Here is a 14,638-nt window from a genome sequence, read left to right as displayed (position 1 = left end):
GGACATCAGGTAAAATACTCCGATCACAATGTGATTAGCTCTACTGCACAAGGTTAACTGGGATACATGATGACAGTTGGATGTAAAATCACAACTCATGGAGCAGACACGCCACCTCAGCGACCTGGGGAAACTATTTAGATACATGATTCATATTTAAATTAGAAGGTTTATTATTTAAAATAGCCGGTTTATTAGACAGTTATATTGCAGCAGAGCCAGGCTGCTTCTGTTTCTACCGGTTGTCTAATGGACATGACGTCATTAAAGGGGTACCCCAGCTTAAGTACTGCCTTTGGGGGACTCACACAAGAGACAGATAAAGTATTCAAGTGTTCAAAATGTGTGCAGCAGAGGCTGAATTATCTAGATTTTTAGTCTCTATAATGGGTAAAGTTCCAAAAACACAAGATCCTACATTTCCTATAATGCAACAGATCGTGTCTTTCATTAGATTCTCCTTACCTTCTAAAAACCCACTTTTTACCGCCTACATCTACAATTTATAGTGCAGGTTATAATTTGTTTTTCAAATCTGAGATTACCCTAATGACATCACTATGAAAGCTCCCTCCAGAGCCACAGAATACATTATTCAACTGTGTTTTTCATATAGGCTGAGTAATACTTCTCATGACAAGTAAACTTCATGTGTAAAATCCGTGGAGTGCCCCTTTAAGCAACTTGGTTGATTTGAAATTAGTTTTCTGTTACATTGAATGCATCTTTATAAAAACAGCATGGTTCTAGATTATAAATTTGAAAGCATGATTAGCAAGCAAAAATAAATTTAAAAAATCCCAGTGCTACCAGGACATTAGTTTTACCAATTTGTTCAACTGAGCGCATGTCTTTTCTATTGAGTTCTGATTCTATATTCTTTGAAACCAAAGTACCAAAAAAGCCACTTGGGCAACACTGGCTGATCATTAAAACTGATTCTATTTCAAAAACACTACTCTATTGTACATATCGTATGATTCTGTCTCATTAACAAGCAATCCACTGATGTCTGGAAAGAGTTGTAAAGACACAGTTTTCATAGATAGAAACATATAAAACCATTCAAAACAGACTGACTATAGTAAAGACAGAGCATGCTGTAAAAGACTGGGCTGGATGCCCGGGGGCAGGATGAAGCCTAATCTGTGGACTAAAACAAGCTAGTTGCGGACAGCCAGTTTGTAGCGTGTGCTCAAATTAGCACTCAAAGAACCAAGATTCACCAATAGGGCACAAAATGGCTGCCGTACCATAACCGTAATTGTTGTGGTGATAACGTAGTTCAGAGCAAATGACTAAAATATGTCCATCTTTTTTTCTTTTTTTTAGAGAAAAAAGGTCCATGAATGAAAAGTAACTAGTATTAAAGCTATACAAAGAGTCCCAGATTAGGCTTTTACTGTGCCAAGTACACCAACCCAAAATATTGTATGTACAAAATGAGCAGTTGTTCGTCTTGGTTATTGCATGCAGTATTAGACAAAAGGTATACCGTAACATTTTGAATGTTGTATTTTTCATGGCCAAGTACTTGTCCTTCGGTTGCTATAAACCAGCTACTGTAGCTAGGTTATGGCTAGCAGACAACATTGTTTAAAATCCTTTTTGGACAGCTAAAGGTGCCAATATGCAGTGTGACAAGTGCTTGGTTAAAAAAGTACAATATACTTCGGAACACCAAGGGATCCATTTAAGGATTTACAACAGAAGTTTCTAATCTAAACTTCAGAGTTTCTAGGCATCTTTTAGCATCAGCAGAGCTCGGTCATGCATCACAACTTAGTTTAAACAGGCCTTCCTTAAAAATCACCCAACAGTATGTGATTTCGAAAAGCATTCACAAATTCTCTGTCATCCTCTTCTGTCGAGAGTTGGTGAAATTCAGTTCAAACAAGCGTACGAGCCATGTAGGCACATAGGTTTATCTGCAAAGCTTCATCAGAGTCTCTCCCCTTTTTGTGATGAATTGTGGTCGAGACAGTTTTCAGTCCACTGTCCTGTCAATTTAATGCGGTAAAGCGTGAGAACAGTGAGAAAGAGGAGCGTTATTTGGTAGACTTTGAGGGAATGCTGTGCTGTTTCTTCAGGCATTACAGCGATTTTGAACAGTTTCAGTCTTTTGAAGGTGTCCCTTTAGCTCTGTCTGTCAGTCTCTCGGTCTGTCTGTGTTGTAGACAATTGAAAGAGACAGAACCAACAGGACACTGCTAACATTTACAGAAACATGTCTTGGGAAGTGCACATCATGAGTCTAGGCATTCATTTTACAAAAGTTGACTGGAGGAGAGGGGTAAGGAGTCAGACGGGGGGGGGGAATGTGGGAGCAGAGAAAGAAGAGATAGAAGAAAATTCCCGTGGGTTAAAGCAACAGTACAAAACATAACAACAAATATAACATGTATGCATTTTCAAAAAGGAGAAAAGCTTAAAAATGGGGCTCTTGTGCAATTTAGCGTAAGAAAGCGCTGGGTGATTGTTCTACTAGCTTTTTGAGCCTTACAATAAACATCCAACTATGAAACGACACATTATTAAAAAAGTGGATATATTGATTTCTCCTCCTGAAAACACACAGAGGATAAAAAAGGCAAAAATACTGGTTCAGTTTGTATTCATACAAAACAGATTTGGTCTCTCAGAGCCATTTCATGGTATAATAAGAGATTAAGGTGCCAAATCAGGATTTAGTCCACTATGTAGCGATACAAGTGGACAAAGTGCATTTTTTTTTTAAAGTTTAGTTTAGGTGCTTCACGTTTGTCTCTTCAGTGCAGACTGATATCAAATTATTATTTGAAATACTGTTTAACAGTCTTTTTTTTTTTAAGTATGGGTCAAGAAGACCCAGATTGATTCACAGGTTTTGTTTTTGACATGAGCGGATGAGCCCAAACTCAAAGGCAAGGTGTCGGGGGTGATTTGGGGGTGATAACTTGTGGGTGGACTTATGGCGTTTTTCCACTACATGGTACCTGCTCGACTCAGCCCGGCTCGACCGCGGTGCCCCGTCCTCCTTTTTCCATTGCAGATTTAGTACCGCCTCATGCGTGAGGCGAGCGTGGCTGGCCGTCATAGCGACGCCGCAGGAAACTACCGCGACCTAACGTGACACACACACACAGAACGTCGAAGGTGTGTTTTGATTCTCGGCATGTGGCTGTTGCCACAGCCAGAAGACACATTTTGTTTCAAAAGAAGCTGGAGGCAGCAAAAAAAAAAAACACCGCTGGCTAAACTATTTAAAAATGCCGGGTTTGTTCAGGACACCCCCGTCTGTCGCTAGCAATGATGATGCAGTTATTAGTCACGATTCTCTCCGACCAATCAGTAGTCTGCAGGTTTTCACGTCACCTTTTGGTATCTCCTCATCTCCTCGCTTGGAACCTCGACGGAGGTGATACTAAAAAAAGTACCTGTTAGCAGTTACCAGGGACTTTTTTTCATAATGGAAAACCAAAAAAGGCGAGTAGAGTCGAGCTGAGTGGAGCAGGTACCATGTAGTGGAAAAACGCCACACTACATTTTCACTGGAGATGCAGCTTGTGCTTGCATATACACGCTTTGGGTAAAACTTCCCCCATCTTAAAATTCAGTCCATCCCTTCAACCCATCAGAAAAGTAAATTCTAATGAAACACTGCAGCGAAATATTTCCGTTACTATTATTACTTCAGTGGACCTAGATGTCTGCCTCACAGTGGCCGTTAGTTGGTTCACAAATGGTGCATCGGCTTCAAACAGCTCACCACTCAGGAGACAACACATTCAACTTTGGGACAACAGTGTCATACTGTCTGAATCCGCCTTTAAAAAGGTCACAATAGCACAGGATGTGTTCTATCAAAAGTTAAAAAAAAATTGTGTTTAAAATTTTACATTTTAGGAATTTAACATTAGCAGTGCATACTAAACACATACTGTGGCATTTTCCATCAGATCTGTATGTGTTCAGTTAAAAACCTATAATACTAATAATACTAATGAAACAACAAGCTGCTGTAAAGGGAAGACTTGGGTAGACATCCTGTGTTTAAAACCATCATGGCATTGGCATTCATTCGGCAGTAAGGTACTTTCTCATATCGTTCTAGGCGTTTATCTCTAAGTGATAAAAACTTTCAGAGTCATTATCAATCCATGTTGGCTCAAATAATCTGCTGATTGTCCGGTCCTTTCGATGATCTTCTAAAAAAAAAAAAAAAGTACTGTAACCATGGAAAATTCAACCAGTTCCACAAATAGATGTATGTTCGTTTCATTGGGGACATTGCTCAGCAGTGACATCTAGCTGTGATACGTTTTTAAGCACCTTTGTAAACACACTTTTTTTTTTTTTTTTTTTCTGTGTGCGCTGTTAGTTTGGTACCAGGGGTGAAACGTTCATCACATTGAAGATTGAACGGGCTCCAGGTTCCTTCTCAAGGATATGCAGCACACACATAAAACTTCCTTACTGGTTACATTTGAGCAAACAAGTATTGCTAATTTCACAAAGGGGGGATGGTTGACATTAGAATCTCTAGTTTACAACAGACAGTACGCATCAATTGAAACCCATTGGATGTGTCTGGATACACAATCTTTTTGGGGTAACTATTTCAATTCAACAGTTTTCTTCTTCAGCTTGAAGATTGCGCTTGATGTTCAACGTTTGCTGTGCCAGAGTTCGCTAAAAACTCCTTCTTTACCATGACCCTTGTCTAAACTGTTACACATGACTTACAGTTAATAAGGTAAGCATTGAGAGAGTGAGCTAAAGCTAATAGTCCATCTGTTAGTCTCACGTAGACGTGATGTCAGAAATAGTTTCAAAATACAGTGAATTAATGTTGAGTACATTCGCTAATCAGTGGCAAAAAGACTTGGTTTCGCTAACTGTCTTCCATTGATCATAAAACTATATTTCTCTTGTAACATTCGCCGTTGTTTCACCGTGCTCTCCACAATCATTAGTCTTCAGAGACTGACAAGGATTTCCTGACGCTACGCGACGGCTCCCAAACCTCACTGTCGTCTGTGTCCTCGGCGTCGTCGTCCTCATCTCCTTCGTCGTCATCATCATCATCATCATCCTCGTCTCCCACCCCCGTGCCGGGCTGCTTCGCGGTGACGGTCGATGCCTCTCCCTGCGTCTCTCCTACCTCTCCTGCTTTGTCGCCGCCTGTCCTTCCTGCCGCCGCCTCCAGGAAGGGATCCGACCCCGTCTCCAAGCGCCGCTGGACCTCGGCGAACCACTCCCTCACCTTTTGACGGAAGAGAGGAACGCGTTAACTGTAGGATTGGGCATCGAGAACCGATTCCTACTTGGAATCGTTTCAAAAATTACGATTCCAGTAGAATCGTTTCTTTATTGGAATCGTTTAGAGGATTTGGTTTCAAATCCGATCATCGCTTCCCAATTTCCGAAGTGGCCAGGCTCTTGTTGTGTTGCAGCCTTGGAGCACAGCGAGCAGCGCTTTAGTGTGGCTTTATTTTACATTGAAAAAGCCCGGTAAAACTGCAAACCACCATTGAATCAAAATAAAACTTTCCTCTTATTTGTGAAAATAGGCATGTGACCCGTTTCATCTCCACCCCTCAAAGAATCGGAATCGAGAATCGATAAGAACCGGAATCGAAAGGAAGAATCGGAATTGGAATCAGAATCGTTAAAATTCAAACGATGCCCAACCCTAGTTAACTGTGGGATGAACGCAGGGCTGTAGCTACCATTCAGGGCACCAAGCTCACGTCTGTGGTGTGATGTTTCTAGGAATTCAAACTTCATTTTACCTCATGAAGGACTGAGGACTACAACATCAACAAAGTGAGTTCTTTCACAGTTTTGATCTTGATCCAAAGGCTTTGATCCATAAGACTTTCTGGAGTGCAAGAACCTTTTAGTGACTGTTAACTGGTAAGTTTTAATGACATGAAGATGAGTTAGCATTCTACAACTTCAATTTAATTCAGTTTATTTAAGAAGGGGACAGTACTAGGTCTGCACGATATGAGGAAAATATGCGATAACGTTGTTGAATATCGCGATAACGATATTACTTGCAACAAATAAACAGATACTTAAATGTACTCAGTTCTGCATTTCTGCTGCTTTCAGTATTCTGCTAAAACACAACAAATTGCTTGTATTTTTTTTTAAAGTGCAGTTTTCTCCTGATATTTTCTTTCACCTAACACAAAAAAAAATCACTGAGTGTCTTTCGCGATGTCGCGATGGTGATTAAAAAAAATAAAACGGTATATTGTGCATCCCTAATTTTAACGATAGATTTCTAGGGCCAATTCTGATAATTTTTTACAAATGTAAAGAAAAAAGAACATATGGAGGGATACAATGACAGGAAACAATGACACAAACCTAAGTCGTATCCCATGTCCTTACCTGTTCGTAGCTCATGTTGGTCTTGGTGACAAGCTCATCCAGGTCTTGCTCATTGAGAAAGCGGTGTTTCATGTAGTACTCCCTCAGAATCTCCCTCCCACTCTTGAATTTCTTTGACGGGGGAGATCTATCCACATCTGCACTGCAGGAGGCAGATCTTCTTGGCTGCTTTCTGGTTCGGGACCGCCCCCAACCACGATTTCGGCTTCGTCTTTTTCGACTGCTGTTGCTGCTGCTGCTGCTGCTGCTGCTTCCCATTTTATTGCTTCCTCCGCCGCTTGGCCCTTCGACATTGCCACTTTGGTACTGGAAGAACCATTTCAGGTTACTGTTCTTCCACGAGTACCGAGAGTCCCCGAACCAGCTGACGATGTAGGACCGAGGGAGGCCGCTCTGTTCTGCCAGCTGGGCGTACTCCTCTGGTGTGGGCCACTGGGTCCGCACGAAGGCACTTTTTAAAATATGGAGCTGCTCCGGAGTCTTTTTACTCTTATCTTTCACGTCTTTGTTGCTGCGACCGCCAGGAGGAGTTTGACTACCTTTACGAGACAAGGAGGCAGAAGGAGAAGAAGAAGTGGCTCCTTCTCCTGCTTTTCCTCCATCTACCTCCATCTTTCCTCCCTCTGAAGAACCCGGGGAGCAAGTACTGACAGACGGCATCTTACGTCTCTCAGTGAACCAGGCATCAATCTCCCTCCGTGTCAGTTTAGTCTCTGTTCTCAGACGGCTCAGTTCTTCATCTGATGGGGTGCCGCTCTTCTTGAAACTTTCCTCCAGCACCACCAGCTGCTCCGGAGTCTTCTCCTTAAACTTCTGCAGGGTGAAATCTGGGAACGGATTCCATGTTTTGGGCCGTGTCTCCTTCTCCTTCACAGGAGGAGTGCGTGGAGGATGGGGAGATGTGGGGGTCTCATCGCTTGAGTCAATAATAATGGTGGTGCCAGCACTGCTACCACAGTTGCCACTTCCTCTGCCCCCCCCGTCAGGGAAAACTATGACATTGCTGTTCTTGGAGTTGCGCTGGTTGTACCTGGTGTCACTGAACCATTTCTTGATCTCTCCCTTTGTGAGGTTGGTGAGCTTCATCAGCCGGGAAATTTCGGTATCAGTGACAAAGTGGTTTTTCAGGTAGCTGGCTTTCAGCTCTGCCAGCTGCTCTTTGGACTTTTTCGGCCGCAAACTGAATGTGTCAGCACTGAGGGCGGAGTTTTCCTTAGAAAGGGAAGGGGAGATTTGTATATTAAATACGTGTTTACACTGCCATTTTGCATACAGACATAACAAATACCTGGATAAAAATGGCTACAGATGAGATGCATGCAACTTTTTTGAGTTCAGGCACACATTACATACTACTGATAGAGACACCATGTTGTAATGTTGTGCACTGATTGAGCTCAAAAAACCCAAAAGCTTGGGTAACACAATTGAGAGCACAAGAGCAAAAAAGTGTTGTCCCTACCTGTGGAGAAAGAGAGGGAGGCTGGACAGTAGTAGCCCGTTTCAGCTCACTGTTTGTTGGGGTGGGCTGGCAGGAAACTCTGCTGGAGCTCTGGGACTGGCTGGGCAGCCCTGCCACTGTCAGAGTGATGGGACTGGTCACTGGAAGGTGCCCTCCTGGGCCAACCTACACAGAGAGAGAAAATAATGACACACAGAATGGGAGGATGAGCCATTATCTAACACTTTAGTTTACTGTATGTAAAGAGCCCTGAGTGAGTCTGAGCTAACTATATACAGTATGTTGTTTCTTTTGGCCACTCCAACTGCAAGATCATTAAAAGTAAATTAGAGAGACATCCCACAATGCTACTGTAGACCTATCTGCTAACATGGAATATGGTAAGCATTTTGTGACCTACATTAAATCATAAAATCATTGCGATTTCGATAAAATCACGATTAAAGGTGCTCTAAGCGATGTCACATGTTTTTTTAGGCTACAAAATTTTTTACAACATCACTATCCGCGAGCTGCCTGTCCCCTGAACACACTGTAAAAAAAAAATTTTGGGGTGGGGGTTGGGGGGTTAGTGCGCGGGAGGGAGGGGACGGGATGGGGAGGAGGGAGGGGCGAGCTAGCCTCCGTTTTGTTTGACAATACTTTGAACGTCAACAAGAAGTGATGTCACCCAACATCGCTTAGAGCACCTTTAATTGTGCAGCCCTAATAAAAACATAATTAAAGCAAAGAAAATGTTGCTTTTACCCTGTAGCACTTTGAGATATGTTTAAAATGTAAAGTGCGTTATAAATAAAATGTATTACTATTATTATTATTATTATTAATTTCACAGCTCATGGAACACACAGGCTTTGACATTGTTAATTGTGATCTATTATGGCTTCACTCTTAAGGCATGACTGCCTATTTAAACTGATTCAATGTAAATAGTTGAGGCAGGGTGACAGACATACAGCAAGTCATGTCCAATCCAAAGATGCAACAACAAAATTGTTTAAAAGTTAAATTAAACTGAAGCCACGCCAGGTTGACTTTTGTTGAGTGATGTCAAACGAGACCAGCTAAACCAAAGCAGACGACCCAGGTCGATTTATATCTAAACAAAGCATATCAGAGTCATATGTCTTAAGGTGACTGGGTTCCAGGCAAGGCAGTTCAAAGCCAAGCTCTGTTAGATATGGCGTGTTTTCTTTCCTTACCTACCTGTGTGAAAACCAGGCCGGGCTGGCCCACTATCTGGCAGGTCTGAAGAATGGACTGCAGGCCGTTGGCAGCTGCTGAGAGCTGGTGAGCAGGTATGACAGTGATGGTCTGAGGCACGGTGTGCACCGTGCCATTAAACTGTTTCCTCCTGGCCTCCTCCACTTCCTCTGGAGTCCAGCTCACACCGTGTTTCAGCCGCTGGGCTGAGAACCACACCTGGGTGGAGATCAAGTACATTTGACTCCATCATTTACAAAATAAGCAAAAAGGCCATATTTAGTATACTTCAGACTTAAATTCTAAATCAAGATTGAGGTGGATGTTTACTTAATACATATACATAGTAATATGCAGAGTAAGGAGCTTCTATTTGAAGTTTTTTTTATGTACATTTATCTTATAACAGACACAGGGGTGAACACAAGATCCTTTGTCAGCAGAGGTACTACTGAAAGCAGCCAACTTTGCTCTACCTTGATCTGCTCCTCTGTGAACTGTGTATGTGCTGCCAGGCTGTTGATCTCGGCCATGGAGGGGTAAGGAAACTTCTTGTATGTGCTGCCCAGCAGGGGGTTGGTGTCCATGGCTGCACTGTAGGATGGGATGCTGCTGAGGGGAATCAGCAGCTGATGCTGAGCTGCTGCTGCACTCTGCTGGGCCTGGAAAGCAGAAAGCACCTGAAATAAAGGAAGACAGGGAGAAATGAAAAAAGGTCTAGACGGATAATGCTACATATTGGGAAATGTGGGACACTGCTCGAGGACTTTTTGGCTGCTGTCCTGCCAAAGTGTCTCTGAACAAGACACTGAATATCTATCAGCTGCACGTCTGCTGTTCTGGGAAGTTGACATCCAACCCTTCTGTTGGGGATATTTAACATTAAGGCCACCCATTATCTAAAGACTCCCAGCCGTTTTTAGGTGAGCAGAAATGCTGTTGAGTCTGAAAATATGCATTCACAGTGTTTCCCACACATAGACTAATGTGTGGCGGTGCGCCCCACTATCAACACCAGCCGCCGCACATTGCGTTTCGTTATTACATTTTTTTTTTTTAAACGCTATTTAAAACACGTTCTTCTGCATTTCCTTTCCCTGCTCTCCTCCGTCTCTCTGTCACTTGTGTCTTGCTCACACACACACACACACACACACACACACACACACACACACACACACACACACACACACACACACACACAGCTGGTTTTGTCAAAGAAGTCATGTTAGTGTTAAGGTGAGGGTTAACTGCCTGGAGGCTTAAAACACCATCGAGCCCACCATGCACACAGCGTCTGTCTCCATAAAGGAGAGAAGACGGCTGGCGAAATTCACAAGTTCACTAAAGGTTGGTATCTATCTCATGAACACCTTTACACAATCACCGACCCGACTCTTAGCAAACAAGCGATTATGCCTGCTTTAAATAGTCGCAAGTTTGCACAACACTATATAGCAGCTGTGAATCAAATAAACGTATAATAAATAATTGCTTTCGAATCTGTGGGAAACACTGATTCATTTTTCACAGATAGGGGTAAATGTACTGTATATAATAAAAGTATTCTTACACCCATGCTGCTGCAATGAGTCTACTTAATCATTAATAATCAAGACTTTCTACCTGTGCCAGGCCAGCAGGCAAAACTGTGGGGTTTAAAGTTGCAGATTTTCTCTGCTGCTCTGAATATGGGCTGACCAGCAAGCCCCCACCCCCGAGCTTCATGGAGTCGTGCAGCAGCATCTCCACAGGCGTCATAGGCCCGAGAGGAGCTTCAATGGGCTCCTGATCTCCTCCCACCTCTCCCTCACCACCCTTTCCAAAACCCTCAACCGCTTTGTCTGTTGATTTCAGGGACACGGCGATCCTCTTGGGTTCAGATTTGGTCTTCATCCTCATGATGGGGGTCTTGCTGAGGGAAATGGCAGCAACCGTGGCTGGGTCTGCTTCTCCCTCCTCGGGTGTATCACACTGTTGTTCCGGGGGCGGCTGGTCGCTGCTTGGATCCTCAGGAGGGTTTGCAGCACTGAGCTTTAGTGAGGGAGCGACGACTTCGCTGTCTTCTACAGTAGAGAGATTGGGCTCATCTATGATGATAATAATAATAATAATAATAATAATAATAATACATTCATTGACAGTTTGTACATATTTCAGGCTAAAAAAGTGCCATTGTTGTGTACACTTGGGAGAATGGGCCCAAAGAAATCTTACCGGTATCTGGAGGGGTGGGGACAACCACTACTGCCTGACCCAGCTCCTCTGCTCCCTCTTTCTTCTTCCCTTCCTCCTCCTCTTCCTCCTCCTTTGTCCACTCGGTTTTCTCCTCCACCTCTTCCTGCTCCACCACATCAGTGGGCAGCACCATGCAAGGTGTGGTCGATTTCCGGCGGCTCGACATTGTCAAACTTCAACTTCTACTCAGGGTAAAGAAGATCTGGGACAGAAAGGTCGAGGCTCACATGTCTTAGATGTTTGGGTTCACATGCCCAAGTCCTTCAATTGTTTTTCTGGTGGAAGAAACATAACAAATATGCAAACGTCATACAACGGATTGTTTAATTCTTAAACAAGGGATTTGTTTTATTCCTAAATACTTATTTCGACGATTAGCTTTCCTCGGTTCTTGAAGTGTTTTAAGTCATATAAAATGCAGCTTCATAGGAGTGGTTTGGCTTTTCTGCTTCCTATCAATAGAAATGGATTACCTTTAGGATTTAGGACTTACTTAGACAAGAAGCAATTTTAAGCTCTTGTGCTTTATGACAATGCAATGATCATAACAATAACCAAAAGATGTATCAGTAGTTAGTTTCAACCCTACTTATAATCATGATATAGTAGGACAACAATATATATGGATATCTATTCAATTATTTCTGGAATTCAATAAGACTGCACATCCAACAAATTGTTTCTTGTATCCACTAAAAACATGATACTTTACACTAGGGCTGAACGATTACTCGTTTTCAAATCAATAGAATGCGATTAGCTAATCATGAAGACCATGATTAATCGAATGTGAAATGTTTAGTTGAAGGTTTGGTGTAACATTTGATTTAACATTTTTTTATTCCTCTTTTCATTATTAGATTTACTGTTTTCTCACAAGATAAATGCTGGAATAAAGTCACATATCACAGATTGTTTACAGAAATGTCCTATTTTCAGTGGATCTTTCATTTATTTTTTATTACTTTATTTAACATGATCATAGAAGGTGCAATATGTAGCTAAAAAAACGCAAATCGAATCATAATCCTAATATCTGGTAGGAAAATCGCAATTAGATTTCTCCCCCAAAATCATTCAGCCCTACTTTACACTAACTGTCATACAGTTTATCTTGCTAACATAAGTTTATTTATTTTTTTCATATGTTGTATAAATGTGTGTACTGTACTACTCACTCACTACGCACTTCAAATTGCCCCATTGGGACAAATAGTGCTTTGAATTGAAAGCTTGGTATTTATGTAGCCAAACACACAAGTGAACACTGACACTGGGTGGCATGAAGTGCTCAGGGGGAGGAAATATGATGTTGCACTTCATTCAGCATGATGACTAACAGCATGACTCACGTGGGCCTGTAAACAGATTTAAAAATGTGCAGTTTTATATGAGATTTGCCTTTATCATCAACAACACTAATACATGCAAATACCTGCAAGACATTTTACATTAATGGGCAAAGCATTGAACTGTGTTTCTACGTTATGTGACTGATTAATCAAAATCCGTAGAAAATAAAGCAAATAAAAAGACTAAACATTTGCTGGTTTCATCTTATTGAATGCATGCATGACATTTGAATACAAGTAAATATCTTTGAATTGTTGGTCAGATACAACCAGCAATAGGAAGATCATTGGGCTCTGTTGGGCTTTATCCTTACATTGTATGCACTAGATACTAATAATCATTGGTTGCATCCCTATAGTTGAAGTCATTAATTCAGACAACTGAGTTTTGTAAAATCCTAACAGTATTATTCCACATGAAAGACATTAACTATAGTACTGAATTGTCACCCAAACCTTAATTAATTTATGTGTAAGCTAATTCCTATTCATTTACAATATATTGGAGTGTATCAGGGTACATTAAGTCAGTTTATTGGTATTTCAACAGTAGCAGGGCCCAAATGATATCCGAATAAATTTAAGGATATTACTCAGCTAGATCATCTTAACTACACATTTGGCACACATTACCTGGTTAGTGCAAATATTTTATTTTAAATTTGTAATTGTAAAGTCCACTTCAATATGTCTGGGGTTCATGACTTATTGCTGGTAAAGTCAGTTAACTGGATAGCACGCGTTAATACAGTAACGTTATGCTATGCTACACTGCCATCATGAGATAATTTGCATTAACAGTTAGCGCATCAATACAATTTGGAGGTGTGAGTTAGCTAATTCGAGATAATTAAAGTAACGTTAAAGCAATACATTAACATAAAAGGACATCTAACTTAGCTCTACAGCATTTAGTATGTATATGAGGTGGGCCACCTAGCCGGTGTTAGCCGGGGCAGTCATTATTATTGATCATGTCTGGCGGTAAACTTACTGGAACTATCGTTACTGAAATGTGCACTGTGTTGCTACCAGGCTGTCGAGACGAGGCGAGGAGTAATTTCCTGGGTCTCGGCAGGGCAGCCTTCGGGTTCTGTCTGGTGGTGTGTGTCGACGTCTCTCCTTCCCCGGCTAACCATTCAGCCCCAGCCTGGCCGGGACTACAATAGCCAGTGTTAACGTTTTTTAGGTTTGCGGGTCTCCAAAGCCCAGCGGAGGGAGGCAAGCAGACAGACGGACCGGTCTACGGCTCCTGTCTGCAGATGCTGGAAACACCGGACATCTCTCTCCTAACGTTGTCTATTTTATGCCCAGGTCGCGTCTTTGCGAAGGTTATATATTCAAAAACACGGTAGTTACACTCATAGCGTGGCCGCTGGTACTGAGTTAGTTTGCTGACCTAATTCTCTGATATTTTTTAACGGCAGATTTTTTTTAATGATCAAACGGCGTCATCATTCAATGTAATACGTCCTGACGTCATTCGTCGGCGACTCTTGGCGCTCTAAAAATTTCGGGAATTTAGCAAAAATAAACAATTCTACGATTACAATATACTTTTTACGAGATGGATTGAGCTATGCGCTGACCAGAAAAAAAATGTGGTATTGAAGGATGTTTAATGCGGACCGTAAACTAATTCGCTTGCCTACCCGGCTGTCTGCCAACAGAACATGTCCTTACATGACCTGTCAGGGCAGTGTGGGAAGCTACTTGAGGACAACACTAAAATTGCAATGTTGATCTTGTCTTGTGTTGCGGTTTAGAAGTTTCTGTTGATTATTTCGACTACTTCCAATGTATTTTTAACTTGGCTACACTGTAAGGCGCTTTTACATCTTGTTTATGACACTGCTTTGCAAACGCCTTATTATAGTAATACCTGTGCGAAAGTAAAATTATATTGTAACGTTAGCTAGCAGAGTTTGTATGTAGATAATTCCACAGTAAAATCTATTTGTATCATCCTGCTAACATTGGTTAAAAAACTACTACCAGC

General features: G+C 41.8%; 1 protein-coding gene across 2 annotated transcripts; it reads right to left on the bottom strand.

Moving 5' to 3' along the window:
* Positions 1-3,442: 3,442 nt before the first annotated feature.
* Positions 3,443-14,114, bottom strand: LOC116035297 (zinc fingers and homeoboxes protein 1). Of its 2 annotated transcripts, none has more exons than XM_031278307.2 (8): positions 13,630-14,114; positions 11,267-11,562; positions 10,676-11,139; positions 9,526-9,729; positions 9,053-9,268; positions 7,847-8,011; positions 6,385-7,596; positions 3,443-5,245 (listed from the first exon to the last, which is right to left on the bottom strand). In XM_031278307.2, exons 2-8 carry the CDS (start codon positions 11,451-11,453, stop codon positions 4,952-4,954), a joined length of 2,742 nt encoding a protein of 913 aa, XP_031134167.1. In that variant the 5' UTR covers positions 11,454-11,562; positions 13,630-14,114; the 3' UTR covers positions 3,443-4,951. The 2 variants fall into 2 exon arrangements, with proteins under 2 accessions (XP_031134167.1, XP_031134166.1); XM_031278306.2 differs by having other exon boundaries at positions 13,634-14,114.
* Between the last annotated feature and the right edge of the window lie 524 nt (positions 14,115-14,638).

This window comes from Sander lucioperca, chromosome 10, assembly GCF_008315115.2.
Source record: "Sander lucioperca isolate FBNREF2018 chromosome 10, SLUC_FBN_1.2, whole genome shotgun sequence".
NCBI lineage: Eukaryota > Metazoa > Chordata > Actinopteri > Perciformes > Percidae > Sander > Sander lucioperca.
This window is presented reverse-complemented; position numbering and strand designations above follow the sequence as displayed.

Excerpts from the sequence above, each read along its gene's own strand:
- LOC116035297 (XM_031278307.2), bottom strand. The coding sequence starts at position 11,453 with ATGTCGAGCCGCCGGAAATCGACCACACCTTGCATGGTGCTGCCCACT. Across the intron at positions 11,140-11,266 it reads CCCCACCCCTCCAGATACCG|ATGAGCCCAATCTCTCTACT; the intron begins GTAAGATTTCTT and ends TTATCATCATAG. Across the intron at positions 9,269-9,525 it reads TCACAGAGGAGCAGATCAAG|GTGTGGTTCTCAGCCCAGCG; the intron begins GTAGAGCAAAGT and ends ATCTCCACCCAG.